This window comes from Canis lupus, chromosome 4, assembly GCF_003254725.2.
Source record: "Canis lupus dingo isolate Sandy chromosome 4, ASM325472v2, whole genome shotgun sequence".
Lineage (NCBI taxonomy): Eukaryota > Metazoa > Chordata > Mammalia > Carnivora > Canidae > Canis > Canis lupus.
In genome coordinates, this window is record NC_064246.1 from 68174789 (window position 1) to 68195079 (window position 20291).

The 20291-nt window shown below is 40.2% G+C and overlaps 1 protein-coding gene across 1 annotated transcript in view; it reads left to right on the top strand.

Moving 5' to 3' along the window:
* Positions 1-20291, top strand: part of OXCT1 (3-oxoacid CoA-transferase 1) — a 134515-nt gene that overhangs the window by 23011 nt on the left and 91213 nt on the right. Inside the window, exons 5-7 of the mRNA XM_025436280.3 lie at positions 6762-6911; positions 11086-11192; positions 13702-13762. Coding sequence (XP_025292065.1) covers positions 6762-6911; positions 11086-11192; positions 13702-13762 — 318 coding nt within the window. The remainder of the gene's footprint in view (positions 1-6761; positions 6912-11085; positions 11193-13701; positions 13763-20291) is intronic.

The following is a 20291-nucleotide window of genomic DNA, read 5'->3' on the forward strand; positions in this document are numbered from 1 at the left end:
TCAGAAGTGTTCTATAGTTTTGAGGGTATAGATCCTTTACATCTTTGGTTAGGTTTATTCCTAGGTATCTTATGCTTTTGGGTGCAATTGTAAATGGGATTGACTCCTTAATTTCTCTTTCTTCAGTCTCATTGTTAGTGTATAGAAATGCCACTGATTTCTGGGCATTGATTTTGTATCCTGCCACGCTACCGAATTGCTGTATGAGTTCTAGCAATCTTGGGGTGGAGACTTTTGGGTTTTCTATGTAGAGTATCATGTCATCGGCGAAGAGGGAGAGTTTGACTTCTTTGCCAATTTGAATGCCTTTAATGTCTTTTTGTTGTCTGATTGCTGAGGCTAGGACTTCCAGTACTATGTTGAACAGCAGTGGTGAGAGTGGACATCCCTGTCTTGTTCCTGATCTTAGGGGAAAGGCTCCCAGTGCTTCCCCATTGAGAATGATATTTGCTGTGGGCTTTTCATAGATGGCTTTTAAGATGTCGAGGAATGTTCCCTCTATCCCTACACTCTGAAGAGTTTTGATCAGAAATGGATGCTGTATTTTGTCAAATGCTTTCTCTGCATCTAATGAGAGGATCATATGGTTCTTGGTTTTTCTCTTGCTGATATGATGAATCACATTGATTGTTTTACGGGTGTTGAACCAGCCTTGTGTCCCGGGGATAAATCCTACTTGGTCATGGTGAATAATTTTCTTAATGTACTGTTGGATCCTATTGGCCAGTATCTTGTTGAGAATTTTTGCATCTGCGTTCATCAGGGATATTGGTCTTTAATTTTCCTTTTTGGTGGGGTCTTTGTCTGGTTTTGGAATTAAGGTGATGCTGGCCTCATAGAACGAATTTGGAAGTACTCCATCTCTTTCTATCTTTCCAAACAGCTTTAGGAGAATAGGTATGGTTTCTTCTTTAAACGTTTGATAGAATTCCCCTGGGAAGCCATCTGGCCCTGGACTCTTGTGTCTTGGGAGGTTTTTGATGACTGCTTCAATTTCCTCCCTGGTTATTGGCCTGTTAAGGTTTTCTATTTCTTCCTGTTCCAGTTTTGGTAGTTTGTGGCTTTCCAGGAATGCGTCCATTTCTCCTAGATTGCCTAATTTATTGGCATATAGCTGTTCATAATATGTTTTTAAAATTGTTTGTATTTCCTTGGTGTTGGTAGTGATCTCTCCTTTCTCATTCATGATTTTATTAATTTGAGTCTTCTCTCTCTTCTTTTTAATAAGGCTGGCTAATGGTTTATCTATCTTATTAATTCTTTCAAAGAACCAACTCCTGGTTCTGTTGATCTGTTCCACAGTTCTTCTGGTCTCGATTTCATTGAGTTCTGCTCGAATCTTTATTAACTCCCTTCTTCTCTTGGGTGTAGGATCTATTTGCTGTTTTTTCTCTAGCTCCTTTATGTGTAAGGTTAGCTTTTGTATTTGAGTTCTTTCCAGTTTTTGAATGGATGATTGTATTGCGATGTATTTCCCCCTTAGGACTGCTTTTGCTGCATCCCAAAGATTTTGGATGGTTGTATCTTCATTCTCATTAGTTTCCATGAATCTTTTTTTTTTTTTCTTTTAAATTTTTATTTATTTATGATAGTCACAGAGAGAGAGAGAGGCAGAGACACAGGCAGAGGGAGAAGCAGGCTCCATGCACCGGGAGCCCGACGTGGGATTCGATCCCGGGTCTCCAGGATCACGCCCTGGGCCAAAGGCAGGTGCCAAACCGCTGCGCCACCCAGGGATCCCTCCATGAATCTTTTTAATTCTTCCTTAATATGCTGGTTGACCCTTTCATCTTTTAGCAGGATGGTCCTTAACCTCCACGTGTTTGAGGTCCTTCCAAACTTCTTGTTGTGATTTAGTTCTAATTTCAAGGCATTATGGTCTGAGAATATGCAGGGGACGATCCCAATCTTTTGGTATCGGTTCAGACCCGATTTGTGACCCAATATGTGGTCTATTCTGGAGAAAGTTCCATGTGCACTTGAGAAGAATGTGTATTCAGTTGAGTTTGGATGTAAAGTTCTGTAGATATCTGTGAAATCCATCTGGTCCAGTGTATCATTTAAAGCTCTCGTTTCTTTGGAGATGTGCTTAGAAGACCTATCGAGTATAGAAAGAGCTAGATTGAAGTCACCAAGTATAAGTGTATTATTATCTAAGTATTTCTTCACTTTGGTTTATAATTGATTTATGTATTTGGCAGCTCCCACATTCGGGAAATATATATTGAGGATTGTTAAGTCCTCTTGTTGAATAGATCCTTTAAGTATGATATAGTGTCCCTCTTCATCTCTCACTACAGTCTTTGGGGTAAATTTTAGTTTATCTGATATAAGGATGGCTACCCCTGCTTTCTTTTGAGGACCATTCGAATGGTAAATGGTTCTCCAACCTTTTATTTTCAGGCTGTAGGTGTCCTTCTGTCTAAAATGAGTCTCTTGTAGACAGCAAATAGATGGGTCCTGCTTTTTTATCCAGTCTGAAACCCTGCGCCTTTTGATGGGGTTATTAAGCCCGTTCACATTCAGAGTTACTATTGAGAGATATGAATTTAGTGTCATCATGATAACTATTCAGTCCTTGTTTTTGTGGAATGTTCCACTGAACTACTTCTTAAAGGGGAATTTTAAGAGTCCCCCTTAAAATTTCTTGCAGAGGTCACATATTCTTTTAGTTGCTGCCTGTCTTGGAAGCTCTTTATCTCTCCTTCCATTTTGAATGAGAGCCTTGCTGGATAAAGTATTCTTGGTTGCATGTTCTTCTCATTTAGGACCCTGAATATATCCTGCCAGCCCTTTCTGGCCTGCCAGGTCTCTGTGGAGAGGTCTGCTGTTACCCTAATACTCCTCCCCATAAAAGTCAGGGATTTCTTGTCTCTTGCTGCTTTAAGGATCTTCTCTTTATCTTTGGAATTTGCAAGCTTCACTATTAAATGTCGAGGTGTTGAATGGTTTTTATTGATTTTAGGGGGGATCTCTCTATTTCCTGGATCTGAATGCCTGTTTCCCTTCCCAGATTAGGAAAGTTTTCAGCTAGAATTTGTTCAAATACATATTCTGGCCCTCTGGCCCTTTCCGCACCCTCGGGAACACCAATTAAACGTAGGTTTTTCTTCCTCAGCCTGTCGTTTATTTCCCTTAATCTATCTTCATGGTCTTTTAATTGTTTGTCTCTTTTTTCCTCAGTTTCCCTCTTTGCTATCAACTTGTCTTCTAGGTCACTCACTCGTTCTTCCATCTCGTTAACCCTAGTCGTTAGGACTTCTAGTTTGGATTGCATCTCATTCAATTGATTTTTAATTTCTGCCTGATTAGCTCTAAATTCTGCAGTCATGAAGTCTCTTGAGTCCTTTATGCTTTTTTCTAGAGCCACCAGTAGCTGTATAATAGTGCTTCTGAATTGGCTTTCTGACATTGAATTGTAATCCAGATTTTGTAACTCTGTGGGAGAGAGGACTGTTTCTGATTCTTTCTTTTGAGGTGAGGTTTTCCTTCTAGTCATTTTGTTCAGTGCAGAGTGGCCAAAAGCAAGTTGTATTGGGAAGAGGAGAAAAAGAGAGGAGAGAAAGAAGGAAAGAAAAGAGAAAGAGAAAAAAAAGGAAGAAAAAAAAGAAAAAGAGAAAGAAAAAGAAAGAAAGGAGAAAAAAGGGGGGTGGGGGAAGGAAACAAATCAAAAAGCAAAAAAAAAAAAGAACCACGGGGGAGTATCTTCTGATTCTGTGTACTTTAAGTCCCTTGGCTTCCCCTGGAAGTTGTCCGTCAGTCTAGTTGGTCTTCTGGGGGAGGGGCCTGCTGTGCTGATTTTCAGGTGTTAGCACTTGGGGGAGCTGCTGTGCCCCTGCCTGGTGCAGGGCTCAGTGGGGGTTGTTTACCCCGTGAAGCCCCAGGAGCAACAGCCCTAGTGGCGGGGCCAGCTCTGGAGCCCTGGATTCAGCCCCCGCAGGAACTCCGGAGCTCTCCGTCTGCAGGGCCTGGAGGCTCGGGGCGGGGCCGCTGATCTGCTCAGCTGGGGCAGGAGCGTCCTTGCTGTCCTGGGCCCTCCCGGCCTCTGCCTGTCCCCGGGGAGGCCGGATCCTGGGCTGTGTCCCGGCGCCCTGTGCTCCGGAGCCTGCGCTGTTGGATTCGCGCTCCCGGGCCGCGCAACCCCCTCCGCGGAGCCGCCGCCCGAGCCCCTCCGAGCTGCTCCTGGAACCGCGCAGGCCCCTCCGCACGGAGCCTCTTCCTCTGCCCGAGCCCCTCCGAGCTGCTCCCGGGGCCGCGCAGCCCCCTCCGCAGAGCCGCCCCCCGAGCCCCTTCAGCTGCTCCGGGTCCCGCCGGGTCCCGCCGTGGGCGCTGCAGCCCTTAGGGAGCTCGGCGCACTCTCCTGGGCGCGCAGTTGCTGTTACTGTCCCCGGGAGCCCGAGGGCATCCTCGCCCTCCTGGGTCCTGCTCCAACTCCCTGGGAGCCCCTTTCCCCCGGGAAGGTCGGTGCAGCTCCTGCGTCTCCGGGAAGGGGCTCTCCTGTCCTGGGGACACTCGCCCCGGCCTCAGCCCGGCTCCTCGCGGGGCCCCTCCCCCTTGGAGGCCTTTGTTTCTTTACTTCTTTTTTCCCCGTCTTCCTACCTTGATAGAAGCGCGAACTCTTCTCACTGTAGCATTCCAGCTGTTCTCTCTTTAGTTCTCAGGCCGAATTCATAGATTTTCAGGATAATTTGAAGGTTTTCTAGGTAATTTGGTGGAGACAGGTGATTTGGAGACCCTACTCTTCCGCCATCTTGCCCCTTACCCAGATTTTTATTTATTTATTCATGAAAGACACAGAGAGAGAGAGAGAGAGAGAGAGAGAGAGGCAGAGACAGAGACACAGGCAGAGGGAGAAGCAGGCTCCATGCAGGGAGCCCGACGTGGGACTAGATCCCGGGACTCCAGGATCACTCCCTGGGCCGAAGGCAGGTGCTAAACCACTGAGCCACCCAGGGATCCCTCCTTTTTTTTTCCCTTTTAAGATTTTATTTATTTATTCATGAGAGACACAGAGAGGCAGAGACACAGGCAGAGGGAGAAGCAGGCTCTCTGCGGTGAGCCCAGTGCAGGACTAGATCCCAGGACCCCAGGATCATGACGCTGAAACACTGAGCCACCCAAGAGCCCCTCGTTTATATTCCTTCTTTAAGCTTAGAGACGTCAGTGTCTCTTTCCCTGTCTTAGTGGCAGGTAAATAAACATTGGCTCTGATAACTTGTTTTGCAGCCTGTGAGCCAGAAAAGTGTTGATAAAATGGTAAGGAATAGGATTCTCTTTGGGATTTGCATGTAGGGGTTGGTGGTAACTGCAGGGAGCCTCTATGTTGGAATTGTCCACTTTTTTTTTTTTAAGATTTTATTTATTCATGAGAGACAGAGAGGGAGAGAGAAAGAGAGAGAAAGAGAGGGGCAGAGACACAGGCAGAGAGAAGCAGGCTCCATGCAGGGAGCCCGACGAGGGACTCCATCCCGGGTCTCCAGGATCAGGCCCTGGGCCAAAGGCGAGCCCCCCAGGCTGCCCAGAAATTGTCCACTTTTAGGTCTTTGCCAAATGGGACAGAGACAAAGTATTCAAGGAGGGTAGACATAAAAAATATCTTACAGTAGGGAGGGTTGTTATGGTTGACTTGATTATTTAATTTTATGTATGTTATTAACTCAAAATACAGTACAAAACAGAGTTATCTCTATTAGATAGAATAGAGAAGCTGTTGGCTGGAAGATTGTCAGTTATGCCTCATATCCTGCCTTCCCCAGATTATCCCACCCACTTTGATGACTCTGTGTCTGAAATCCCATCTTTTAGTTTCTGCTTTAAATTTAGTATTTAAAGGACCCAGTTAAAGTAGAAAATTGTTTTCAGGTTGAGATAATTTTAACATACTATTACTAATACTGAAACCAATTCTTATTATTGATTGACCAGACAGTTATGTAGTGTGAATATGATGTAATTAGACCAAAACAGGTTTCAATGTTAGGGTGGGTGTTAGGAAATATTCAGGGCCAGAGTTATTCCCCAATGGGAAAGCAGTTAGAGGTGAGAGAGAGCTAGGAAATCAGGTTTGAATCACTGTTACCTAGGGAGGGGGTAAAGATGATCAAAAAAAAGGTGCAAAAAACTTTGCAAACAGTACATTCTACTCTGAGATAAAATTTGAAATACTCTTAGCTTTTAGAAACCAAATTAGCTGTACTCTTCGCCTAACTTTGGATTTTTCACTAGTCAGATAATGTAGTAGATAAAATGCTTATAAGAATGTTTTAGAATAAACTCTAAGTAAATGAACTTATTACATTATTATTTATAATAACGGTAGTGTTATTCATGATAAGGTCAGGCTATATACGTACATATGTCACACAGTAAAACACAAAATTTAAGCACATGTTTTAAAATACATATGGTTAAAGTGACATACTTCAGATTTGAAAATTAATTTTAAAATATTACAAACAGATTGACATAGAATATGATGTCAGGAGAGCAGTGGGAGACCAGAAAGCTGTGAACACAATTATACAAAGAAGGAGTTACATTTGAATGTGGATTAAGAATTGAGAGATTGTTATCTAGAGGAACAATACTTGTTTTCAACTAATCTAGCATATAGTTAGTGAAATACACTAATATGCAATGCTAGGTACTATTTAGAATGCTAAACTTCTAGAGAAAGGAACCATGTCTGTAAATGTATCTATATCCACATACAGAAGTACACTTAATGAACTTCTTATGATGTGTTGGTTGCTCACTTGCAGGGCACGCTTGCAGAGCGGATTCGTGCTGGTGGGGCTGGAGTTCCTGCATTTTACACCAGCACCGGGTATGGGACCCTGGTGCAACAAGGAGGGTCCCCGATCAAATACAACAAAGATGGCAGCATTGCCATTGCCAGTAAGCCCAGAGAGGTAAGAAGTACCCGCATCCAGGTAACACTGGGATACCTCTTTCAGCGTAGACTTCCAGGTGGACTCAGTGGGTAGACAGGATAAAATCACCTCTGTGTGAGAAGAGACACTGTCTTTCATTTATGTGCATATGCTAGGTACAGTTTCTAGCTAAAACAGAGCATCTGCCAGTAATTAAAATCACACAGAGAAACCAGAATAAATAAATGAGAAGAAACAAAACTGTAATCCATATAAGTATGTGTGAGTCAAGATTAGTTTTATGGTAGGTTTTAACAAATGTAGGAGGATTTATAACTTTTGATTATGCTTATGTGAAAAAGAGAGTAGATATATCATTGTATCATAGTAAACTTTTATTCTCAAGCCCCTTCTGGATGTGGATGAAGGAGGAAGAAAAAACCAAAGACATCACAAGTTTGTTTACCATTTCGAAAAGCCAGGGGCAGTTGTAATTACATAATAAAATAGAGCATTTGTCCTTCATTTTATATACTGGACATACTTGAGCTAACTGAATAATTTAGTTTTATTTAAAGTGCTGGGGAGGTTGGCGTATCTTTCTACCAGGTAATTTCACTCACATATTAGAAAAGAACAGACCTCTAGATAGATACTTGAGAAACTCAGATTTGAGCCAGCTGTAAAAATTACACAGCCCAGTATTCCATTACTATAATTTTAGTCCTTCTCCCTTCTTCCTGGCCACACAGCTCAAGAGTGTTAGTGTAGGCTGCAGAAATACTGTGCATAGCTCAAAGGAAATGACAGCTTCATAATCAAAGGATCTCTTAAACCACTTGCTTATAGCGATTTTTATAAAATTTTTTTTTGGTTATAGGGATGTTAGCTCTGCACCTCCATGTTATGAGAGAAGATAAAAGGTCATCGAACATGCCCCTTGCTGTTCAGCGTTTGTCTCTAGCAGTGTCCTCCATCTGGAGCTTTGCCTTTCTGCTTAGAGTGACCTATATTGACTCAAAGCTTTGATTAACATTTTTTTTAATATTCTATCTTGCTTCTCTCTTTACTGCCTAATGGGGTTTAAAAAGTTTTTGGGAAATAAGACAGGAGCCTAATTATTAAAATGGATCTTAGTAATGTAGATAATGATGCCTAGAAAAATTGGGTTAATACCTTGAGAGTTTGCTAGAAGTTAGAGCGTTAGCTCACCCTGGGAAAACATAGGATAGACTAGAGTCTGTCCTGAATGCCTGGATTCATCTTTGCCTGGAGTCAGATGCACAAATCTAGTAGTTTTGTACTTTTATCTGAATTACCTAGGAACATGACAAATAATTTCTTAAAATGATTGTTGTTAGCTCTTTATTTCTCCTACTTATGGTAGGAAGAGGAGGTGAGTAAATCTTTTAATTCAGTGGTATTTACTGAGATCCTACTTTTTGTCAGGCACTGGCCCAAGTATAGTTAGAAAGGGTGATGATCTAGACCAAGTGTGCCTGCTAGTGGAGGAACTAACAGAATGAATTCATAAACATATTTTGTTAATAACAAAAGTGCTGTGAAGAAAAATCAAGTAGGGTAAGGGCAGAGAGCATGCTCACTGGCCAGGGAAGTGGTGTTCCAGATTGGGTACGGGGAAACCTCTCTGAGGAAGTGACAGTTGATAGAGATCTGAATAAAACAGGAGAATGAGTGAGCAAAGATTATAGGGTTGTGCTCTGGTCAGAAGGAAGAGGAAGGACAAGGTCCTGAGGCAGGCTAGCCCTGTTTGTAGAACAGCAGGGCAGCAAGACAAGAACAGAATGAATGAGGCAGAGAGCAGTAAGATGAGAGGCTGAAGGGGGGAGGTGTGAGAGCCAGATCACATGAGTTGGGTTTTACTGAGTGGTGAGGGCACAGTAGAGAGTTCACAGACAGGAGAATGAAGTGGTCTGAGTTACATCTTGGAGGGATCACTGTGGCTGCCAGGTGGAGAGTTTTTGGGAAGGTTCCAAGAGCAGAAGCAGTGAGAGAGATTAAGACGCTGTTGTATTGACCCAGGTGGGCAAGGAAGTGGTTTAGACTGAAGTGGTTAACAGTGGAGCTTGTGGGAAGTGGTTGGAATCAGGACATATGTTGATTTACCAATGCATTGGTTGTGGGGCATGAGGAAGAACAAGAACCATGCATGCTGCTTATGAGATGGACAACGTATGGGAGTAATCCAAGAGCCTTGTCTAGGACTGGATGTATTTGAGACATCCTCTAGACTTCAGCAGAAGTTGCTCAGTAGTCTCCAGCTTGTCTCCAGCTTGGGGAGGGTTTAGAGCTGGAAGTTTAGAGCTTTGGAGTCTTCAGCATCTTTAAATCTGTGGGACTAGCTGAGTGTCTAGGGCTGGATTACAGGCAGTGGATACCTCCTTTGCATTTAAGAAGTGGGAAGAGGAAAAGAAGCAGCAAAGAAGAATGGGAAAATGTTTAGTAAGTGAAGAGAAAAGCAAGGGGAATCTAGTAACTTGAAAGACAAGGGAAATTTTACAAAAAAGGAAGTTATCAGTTGTGTCAGAGTGAGAAGTGGGACATTGGCTTTAGAAACATGGAGGTCATTGGTGACCTTAAAGAATTTTTCTGAAAGAGAGGATTTTTTCTGCATTGGTGAGAATTTGATTGGAATGGATACAAGAAAGGGCTGAAAAAAAGGGGGAAGTGGTGACCAGGAAACCTACAACTCTTTTAAGTGAGTGTAATAGCCAGTATGACAAAACCAATCCTTTCCCTGTTTTAAAATTTTAGAATGGCTGGCATAAGCAGCTGCTGGTTTGTAGATCCATCAGGAAATGCTATAATTGGAATAGGAAAAAAAAAGTCAGTTTTTTCACATTGCCTTGGATTAGCATATATTTAGATCTTTATGAAGTTTTCTAGATCTGTATACAATATAACATACCTGTCATCAGTCATCATTGGTGTTGGCAGTAATGGCTTTGAAATACATAAAACTCTTTAAAAAGCTACGTATTGATGTACAGTTTATAAATATCTTTAATATGATTTGTCTAAATTTCATGTTAATAAGATTCTCCTTATTCAATGATCCCATAAATTCACTGGAAAGTGGGGTAAGGTCTTTAAGGAAGCTGTTCTTTAAGAAAGGATTTCTGCTTTAAACCATAGTTGAAGAAAAGTCAATACACCAAACTTTCTCCCGAAGCTTCCCCTGGTATGCATGCTGTTTGTCCACTAGAGGGTGCAGTACGAACGAGGATGGAGCTATGCCTTCCCAGGCTCCAGTCATGTGTAGGATGGATGTGTAGTATTGGCGTTGTTTCCTCTCTTCTTTGTTTGAAATCCCAGAGCTAAATCCCTGAGAAGAAAAGAGGAACAAAATGCCATGGCATAGTTTTACTTTATGATTCCTCTCCCCTCTTCCGCCTCTATCTGTAGTACAATTAAAAGGCAATGCACATACAAAAATCAATAGCATCCATTAAACCAGTAATGACAGAAGAGGAGGTATAATAGAAGAACATAGAATACTCATAGTAGCATCAAAAACCATGAAGTGCCTATGAATAAACCTAAAGAAAATATATACAAAGCTTTTTTGGGAAAAATTAAAAGCAATTCAAAGAGGTAAAAGAAGACTTCAAAAAACGTGGGCATATGCTCTGCTCACAGGTGGAAAGTTATAGTATATCAGTTCTCCAGTTTTATCTGCAAATTCTGGGAATTCCAATTAAAATTTCAACAGATGGTTATAGATTAATTAGGAGAGATGAATAGATTTTTGTAACTATTTTGTGTTCAAAATACATTGGCCATTTTATGCAGCTTACATAGTTTTGGTTCCCCCTCCCCTGAAGTGGAAGGAAAGATGGGCTATTTTTCATGTTCTGTATATATAACTTATGCACACAAATAATAAAATGAGTGCTAACCTACAGTCTATGCCTTAAGCATGTAGAACTTCTAGTTCCTCAAGTTTACCAAGCTCTTTCTTGCTGCTGAGTCTTTGCATATGCTGTTCCCTCAGTTCCTCTTCCGCCACTTTGACTAAATCCTAGTTGCCTACCACTAGTCATCCTTGAGATCTCCATTTAGATTGTTCTCTCTCTGAGAAACCTTCTCTGACTAGATTTGTATCCTTATTGTCTGCTTCTGTCAGAGCATATAACCATGGCCAACTGGAACTCCTGCAAATACCTGACAATGCCCTCTTTGTCTCCTGCAGGTGAGGGAGTTTAATGGTCAGCATTTTATTTTGGAAGAAGCAATTACAGGAGATTTTGCTTTGGTGAAAGCCTGGAAGGCAGACCAAGCAGGAAATGTGATTTTCAGGTAGTATGATGGTTTTAAAAAATTTGAATGAAATGCATTCCAGCAACTTTACATTTCCTAAATTATGATTACAAAAATGGATATATTGATGTGTTTGGTGTTTAAAAACTTATTTAAAAAGTGGCTTACGATCAAACAGGCCCACCTGTCAGCATATGTATGTGTGTGCAAGGCTACTGCTGTGCAGTCTTGGTGATATGGTGTACTTGTGGAAATCTGTTCTAATTGGTTGGGGCCCACATTGTACTGCTTGTAAGCTATTTTGAATCTAAATACTCTTGTATATAGTCACATACAAACTATTTTTCCATGTGGTATTTTAGTTGCCAGGACAAGTTAAGTGTTAAGATGTACTTAGCAAATGTGAGAAAAGCACACAATTGTATTTAATTTTGAAATTGTTATTAATATGCATTAAGGTAAAATGCCTAAATTTTTTTGATATTCTGGAAAGATCTTGCTAACAACCATTTAGGTCGCTTCTTTTCTAGTCCTGTTGGTGTCTACTAAGAAATACTTCTGTAGGTTCTATCTGAAAAGTTGATTAATCTGGATAATGCTCAACTTTCATTCTTGTTATTTGGATAGCCACAGATATTAAACCACAGGCTTAATAGATTTCAAGATCTTTTGATTACCCTAAGCGTATTAAATACCAAATATTTAGTATCTTAGATTTATACATTATATGGTTTTGAAAATTGTACTTTTGAATATACACATACAAGTTTTCCAAAAATTATTTATTTATTTTTCCACAAAATAAACAGTATTTTTGAAAATATACATACAAGTTTTCCAAAATGTTTGGTCTTGAAGACTTTGCTGGTTAGGTTACAGAAATAATTTTGTTTCTTATAATATGGTTATTTACTGTTTTGGTAATAATGTTTATCTTTACCAAATGCACCTTTGGTGAGATCATAGTTAAATTCTCAGTGACTACCCTCATGTTGTTTTGTTCATTTCTGAAGACCTTATATGATGTCAATATTATATTTAGTTTCTTGAATTCAGCCAGGTTTTGGTTACAACTGATTTTGGCAGGTACTCATTTTGCCTCATGTCTGCCTTATTTGACATCTTGGTGTAATGTTTGCAAAGTTAAGTTGCTTTTTTAAAAAGATTAATGAAATTGTAATAGAAGCAAATGGAAATGAACTATTTAAACTGTTTCCATGAATTTATCATGTGTTTCACTGCCTGGCTCTGATATCTAAAGACTGCACAAGGGCTCTTCCCATCATTGACTTATGCCTGTGGTTATTGACAGGAGATAAGACTGCTCATCAGCAATGGTCAAGTGACTTAAATTCTTAAAATACTGGTTTCTTTCTTTGTTTTCTTTTTTTTTTTTTAAGATTTTATTTATTCATTCATGAGAGACAGAGAGAGAGAGGCAGAGACACGGGCAGAGGGAGAAGCAGGCTCCATGCAGGGAGCCTGACGTGGGACTCGATCCCCAGACTCCAGGATCACACCCTGAGCTGAAGGCAGATGCTTAACCACTGAGCCACCTGGGCGTCCCAAGATACTGGTTTCTAGGATGACCTTCACTTCTAATGGGACAACTGGTAAAATGTCTATCTAGGCCATCATTAGGACAGCCCTGCACAGCCTTGCCTCTGGCCACACTGCCCTTGGGGGTTTTGATGTTGGGCATGCCAGACATCTAGTGGAATCCAACATAGCAACTTGTGAAAGAAAGTACCCAAGGACTTCTCTCTCAGGGACACACCTGTCTTTATATTTATTCTTGAATCTAAGTGAGATAAACATTGGTGGCCTAAAAGAGCTAGTAAAAGAGAGAGATAACTTATTTTCCTTTATCATGTAAGTTTTTTTATCGACTTACACTCTCAGAAACAAAAAGTATATTAAATTTTTTTATGGATGGTGGTGGTGCATTAATTTAAGAACTTGAGTGCAAAACCATCAGCAAAATTGTCACTTTCTTGAAATTTTTACACCTCAGGGTCTGATGTGGGTGTTGCACTTCAAAAAATTTCATTAGAAATTGGTCCCCCAGAATGATCTTTATAGATGACTCACGCATTACCAGTGAATGTTTCATTTTATTTCAGCAATAGATTTCTCTTTAATAGAGAATATAATTACTATGCCTTCTCATACAAAGCCCTTGCTACCTTTCTTAATATTTTAACAAGAGCAAGTTTAGTGAAATATATAACTATAGAAATAAAGTGGCACCCGGTTAAAAGATTTAGGCAAATTAGTTTTAAATGAGATTTATTAATATCTTTTTTATCTTTCTGAATGTAATCTATATTAGAATATGAAAAATAGTCCCTCTTTCCTTCAACCCCATAAAAGGTATAATTGAATGAAATGGGGCCATTATTTTTATTTATAAAATTAACACTTAGGAAAAATATAATACATTCTTTTTAAAAGATCTTAAGATTGTAGTTTATAGAAATTCTTTTAATCTGTAATCAAAGCTGAGAGAAACTCTTCTTATTTTTGGTTTTCTTTCCTCCTAATATAGGAAAAGTGCAAGAAATTTCAATTTGCCGATGTGCAAAGCTGCAGAAACCACAGTAGTAGAGGTAAGAGAAGAGGTCATTTCTGTTTTCCAGAGGTTGCTTTTTAAACTTGCTGTTATGTATTAGTTTAGAAAATTTATAACAGTTCATGTGTTTTCTGAAAGATAAACAATGGCCACTTTTAAATTTGGATATTGAAGGAGTCTATTTAAATATGTAATATTTGAAATTTTACTGTAACATTAGTTTTTTTGGGATCAAGTCATGAAACTAGCCAGCTTTTTTTTTTTTTTTTTTTAAGATTTTATTTATGTATTTGACAGCGAGAGAGCTCACAAGCACTGGGAGTGGGAGAGGGAGAAGCAGACTCCTCACTGAGCAGAGAGCCTGATGTGGGGCTCGATCTCAGAACCCTGGGATTATGACGTGAACTGAAGGCAGATGCTTAACCAACTAAGCCACCCAGGTGCCCCTGAGACTGACTAGTTTATAACAGTCCTTTGGTACTTGAGTAAAATGCTCCTCTTTGGGTAAAATTGCAAGATGGATTTTTATATACAGAATCCCAGAAAAATAGTAAGTTATATCATTATTTTATATACAGAATCCCAGAAAAATAGTAATTTATATCATTATCTTATTGTAATTGATACCGTGAATTCTTTAAAGAAGAAGGAGGGTAGTATAAGTAATTGCTTTGATGTTGTTTTGTTTGGAGCATTTGAATTAAGGAACTGACTCTTCTTTGGGCATCTCATGGTGTGTGGCAGAGACATGACTAATTCTGGAGCCTTTCTAGGGTTAAAGCTCTGGGATAAATCTAGGTTGCTTATACCTAAACCCTGACATTTTGTATTATATGTATTTGAACCTGAAAGGAGATTCCAAAATGATTCTTAACTTGAGGCTTTGAGAATCACCTTGGAGCCAAATTTTCATGAGTTTGAGTTAACTTCTCCTTGGGAGAGTTTTTTGTTTGTTTGTTTTTTTTTTAAAGATTTTATTTATTCATAAGAGACAGAGAGAGACAGAGACACAGGCAGAGAGAGAAGCAGGCTCCATTCAGGGAGCCTGATGCGGAACTCGATCCGGGGACCCCAGGATCACACCCTGGGTGGAAGGCCGACGCCCAGCTGAGCCACCCAGGGGACCCGTCTTTGGGAGAGCTTTATAGAAACCTATCATGGGATCTGGAAATGAGAATATATGTTCATGGTTTTTCTCGTGGTGGTAGTGTCATGTGTGACATCTTTTGACTCCTGCATACATTTGGCCAAGATGATATTTCATGGAGGCAGTACCGTGGTATTTTTGAAAAATCAAATGTTAGAATTCTGTTCTTCTCTTGGAAAGTAAAATGTATTATTTTTAAAGTTCTGGAGGATGTGGTACTTTCGACCTAGGCATGGTGGTTTCTTTTGCAACAGCTTTAGTATATTTTTTGCATTCAAAATGGACAATGTGTTTTACTCTCACTATGCAATCTGTTTTTTTTTTTAAATAAATTGAATCATCTTAATGACCTGTCCATGGCACATGCGCGCACATGCATACACACACACACAACACACACACATATAATATCACTGAAGAAAAGCCTATAACATAGCTTAAAATAACTGGTAGTTTAACCCTATTGATTTTACTTCTGTAATACTTCCTGGAACTAATATTCCTTCTCTGAGTACCAAGGGCATTATGCATTGTCCTGGCTGAAGTTCTTTTTTCTTCTTCCTTCTTCCTCCTTCTCCCTCCTTCTTCCTCCTTCTTCCTCCTTCTTCCTCCTTCTTCCTCCTTCCTCCTCCTTCCTCCTCCTCCTCCTCCTCCTCCTCCTCCTCCTCCTCCTTCTTCTGCTTCTTTCTGCTTCTTTCTGCTTCTTTCTGCTTCTTTTAGCCAATCTTGTTTCTTCTAGGAACAGAAAATGACCCTCTCATGTCTGAGAATCACTGTAGATAGTAGAAAAGAGAAGAGGTTTTTTGTTTGTTTTTTGTTTTTTGTTTTTTTTTTGGCATAAGGGAAAGGAGATGAATTCCTTTAACCAAACCTGCAAATATGGTAAAGGCTATTCCCCTTGTCTGAGAACAGACATCTCGGTCAGTGCACTCTTTTTTGCTAGACCCAGACTCACTGTGGGATCCTTTTCAATATGAGACTTCAGTCAGCCACTCTCAATTAACTATGCCTGCAATGTCCAGCATGGTGGCCACTAGTTACATGTGACATTTGAATTTAATTAATTAAACAAAGTAAAATTCATTTTCTCTTCAGTAGCTGCATATGTCTAGTGACTACTGTTTTTTTTTTTTTTTTTTTTTTTAAGATTTTAGTTTTATCTATTCATGAGAGAAAGAAAGGCAGAGACATAGGCAGAAGGAGAAGCAGGCTCTCTATGGGGAGCCTGATGTGGGACTTGATCCCAGGACCCTGAGATCACACCCTGAGCCGAAGGCAGACACTCAGTCAGCGAGCCAGCCAGGTGCCCCGTGACTACTGTTTTGATCAACACAGATCTAGAACATTACCACTGTGAAAAGTTTGATTGGACAGAGCTTAGTTAGAGTGATGAAGATGAAATCTAATTTGTCATTCTAGCTTAGGAATCTAAGCAAAACAGCTTTTAGATAATGGATTATCATAAGCTCAATAATAGAAGAGATCCGAATGCTCATAACCTGAGTTATAAGAACTGTGTTCTCAAAAGAGGAAAATCATTTGGAATTGTGAATGGTGAGTAGATGGAATATTTTCTGATGTGAAAATTCCATCTTGACTTTGTGACTTCTAAGTCTGTGTTATTCTAAGTCTAGTGAGTACCCTGGATCTGCAGCTCCTCTTCTTTGCTATGTTCTGTGTACTGTTACCTGCATTGACCTCCCAGATTCTGTAAATCACATCTCTTCCTATCCTGCTTTATTTGATGGGGATCCTAGTGGAATGGATGATTATGAGCTAGTCTCTGTAGTGTGGTATTTAATAGGAATCTTCAGAAATCATAAATTACCCATATTTTCTCTTGCCTGCTAGTTATTAACAATAATAAAATAATAACAGCTACTGTTAATCAAGTATTTATTATGTATTAGTCACTGCTATAGTCTTTATGTGCATTATTATTTGTGTAATTTTTTTTTAAGATTTTATTTATTCATGAGAGAGAGAGAGAGAGAGAGAAAGTGAGGTAGAGACACAGGCAGAGGGAGAAGCTCCCTCCCATGCAGGGAGCCCGACGTGGGACTCGATCCCGGGTCTCCAGGATCAGGCCCTGGGCTGAAGGCGGCGCTAAACCGCTGAGCCACCTGGGCTGCCTCTTGTGCAAGTCTTATAATAGTCTTTCTTAAAGGTAGGAACCAATATTATTCTTAATTTTACAGATGAGGTCTTTAAAGTACAGAGATAAGTGATAAGTTTAATATTTATCTAAACTACAGATAAATATGTGACCTGATGTCACACAGCTAGGTGGACCCAAGACAGAAACACAGAGAGATTGATTCCAGGGTGTCTGTTCTTTTCCATTATTTTGTGAAATGTTCTCAAATCATAAATGGATGACTTTTCAAACTTTTGAAAGATACTGAATCTCTAGGAGTAGTACATTTCAATGCTATTAGAATCAAGTGGAGAGGTTTTTGGCAAATTTATTCCTGTCTCTTGTATTTCCTTGCCAGTTATTCTGATCATGGTCTTTTTCTCCTCCATGACCATATACCTCGGAGTTGGCTTTGCGAGAAGCCTCATCTTGTGATCAGTTGCTCTATGGGACCATTCATTCTTTAATTTGGTTCGTTCTATCTTGTAGCTTCTCTGAACCTTGCAGCTCTTCACAAATTTCCCTAAATACGGTGATTGAACATCTGTTCTAGTAGTTTCAGACAGTCGAAAACTTTTTTAGAAGTCTTAGCACATCTCCTTTCTCTTACAGAGGAGGAAATAGAGGACATTTCTGAAGCAGAGCCTGGGCTAGAGCCTGTCTTCCGAAGCTCTGTGCCGCTCCACAGTGTGGCACCTTTGTAGCCTTTCTCCCTGTTTACATCCTGTAACTTGAGTTTGAAGGAGGTCAGGATAGAACTATAAATACATATTAATGATAGTTCCCTTAGGCATCTCAAAATTGTTTTTGGCTTTAGAAGCAGAGGGGCAAAGGAACATAGAAGTCACCTCTTGCTTTTGTTGTTGTTCATAGTTTCTTCTCTAATTAATTTACAGTAAATATTTTCTATCAATAAGTAAACCAGAGTGTTTATCTTGAATTAAAGAGAGCATAAAATTTGTCCTCAAAGTGAGTTATTTCCAGTTTCTCTAGAAGGGGAATGTTCCTCCTTTTCAAAAAGTCTCCCCTTTCAGATGTGTTCTTCATAAGCTTGTGAGTAGTATAAAGCCAGTGAGGTGACCAAGTGTGTGTATTTTCTCCTTTAATAAAATCAATATGAATATTGCATTCATATTTCTTAAAACCTGCAGCCACTTGCATGCTTCACCACAAAGTTGCAATGTAGTGAATGTCAGCTGTACTCCCCCTCCCCTGGCCACCATCCCCTTAAAGAACTGGTTTGCTACTGGGAAAAATAGTACAAGTGGGTGCACATATTGGCACACATGCCAGAAAGATGTTTCTCTTTTTGGCCCAGATGGTGTTATTTCTGGACCTCCTTCTCTTTGAGTGGGTGCAGTCATCTTCCCTGATAAACTTCACAAGTTTAAGTGCAAAACCAGCCAGAGGATGACTCTTGGCATTGCATTCTGTGTGTATAATGAGAAGTGAGGACTGTCACGTCTTCCTAAGGGAACTCATTTGGCTTTTTTTTTTTTTTTTTTTTTTTTTTTTAATTTATTTATGATAGTCACAGAGAGAGAGAGAGAGAGAGAGGCAGAGACACAGAGGGAGAAGCAGGCTCCATGCACCGGGAGCCCGACGTGGGATTCGATCCCGGGTCTCCAGGATCGCGCCCTGGGCCAAAGGCAGGCGCCAAACCGCTGCGCCACCCAGGGATCCCTCATTTGGCTTTTGTAGGGATCGTCTTAGCTCCTCAATTCCCTGTGAGAACTCTCTGCCAGTCTCTTGGGTGCCTATCCCACCACCCTGGGTTTTACTTTAAAGTGACCATTCCTGCATTTTTTTAAAGCAACTTATAATAGGAAACTCAGGGGGAGGGGCTGGAGTACTTCACTCAGGAGACTGTTGAGCTTTTGTCTCCTGCAAGCAGCCTGGCATGCTGGCTCTGTCAGAAAAGGTCATCTGACTCAGCCACTGAAGGCTGTTGAGGCTGTCTGCGACGGAAATAGCCCAGCTGGCTTCATCAGGTTGTGCCATGGCTGGTGTTAGAAGACAGCACATTTTATACAAAGCCTCTTCTAGTTTAGCTAATTTCAGCTTTTAGTAAAGCAATATATTTATTATCATGGTTTGAAAAAAATTTTTTTATTATATTCACATTATTGTATATTTATATATTTGCATATGAAAGAATTGCTTATATTATATACTTGATGCATGCAAATGTTGTATAAATGTAACCTGTGTGGGTTATGAAGCATAATAATACTTTGAACACCTACGAACCCACCTAAGGTAAGAATTAGAAGATTGCTCATACTCCTCATCTGCCTGCATCCCCTGCAGCCATAATTATAATCATTATCAGGAATATGGTGTTTTATCAGTCCCTTGCTTTAAAAAAACAATGCTCCAAGATGGAAGGTTATGGACATACTGAAAATTATTTCCCAGAGCACTATCCTAAGACTTCTGTTAAAAGAGGCAAGCCTTGGGAACCCTGACTTCTATGTTCCAATGCTTGGCACATGCCATCTCTCCTTAGGAGATTAACTGGAGGAAAAGATGGCACATCTGCCATTCTTCTGAGCAGATACATGTTGTTTCTGATTGGTGGGTGAGGAAGGGCAAAGGTTGATTGCAGTATAAATGATATTAATTTTTAAAAATATTTTATGTTTTTAGATCTTTATTTTTTTAAGATTTTATTTATTTGAGAGGGAGAGTGAGAGAGAGAGAGAACATGATCAGGTCAGAGCGGGAAGCATATTCCCCACTGAGCAGGGAGCCTGATGGGCTTAATCTCAGGACCCTGGATCATGGCCTGAGCTGAAGGCAGACACTTAACCAGCTGAGCCACCCAGGCACCCCCCCCCCCCAAATTTTTGTTTTTGATGTTCATTATGAAGGATGATAAACCTATACAACAGTAAGAAGAAGAGTAATAGGGAAGCCCCCTGAGTGTACCCCTTAGCTGCAATGACTGGCAGCCTATAATCACACCCGCCTCATCTACATCCCCATCTCCCTTTTTCTCCTCCTTTATTATCTGTAAAGAAGCACCAGACATTATATCAACCCCATTTTAGGGAGAGTTCAAGGAAGTTCAGAAATTCTCATGTGCCAGGCACTCTTGTAGGTTCTGGAAGTATGGCAGTGAACAAAACAGAGAAACAACCCAGCTCTCAATGGAGCTTACGTTCTGATGCTCAAGATAGACATGAAATACAAAACAGAAGGGAAGTACGTGGTATGCCATATGTTGATATGTGTAAAGGAGAAAAAAACAAAAAGCATGAAAAGGAACATAAAATGTCA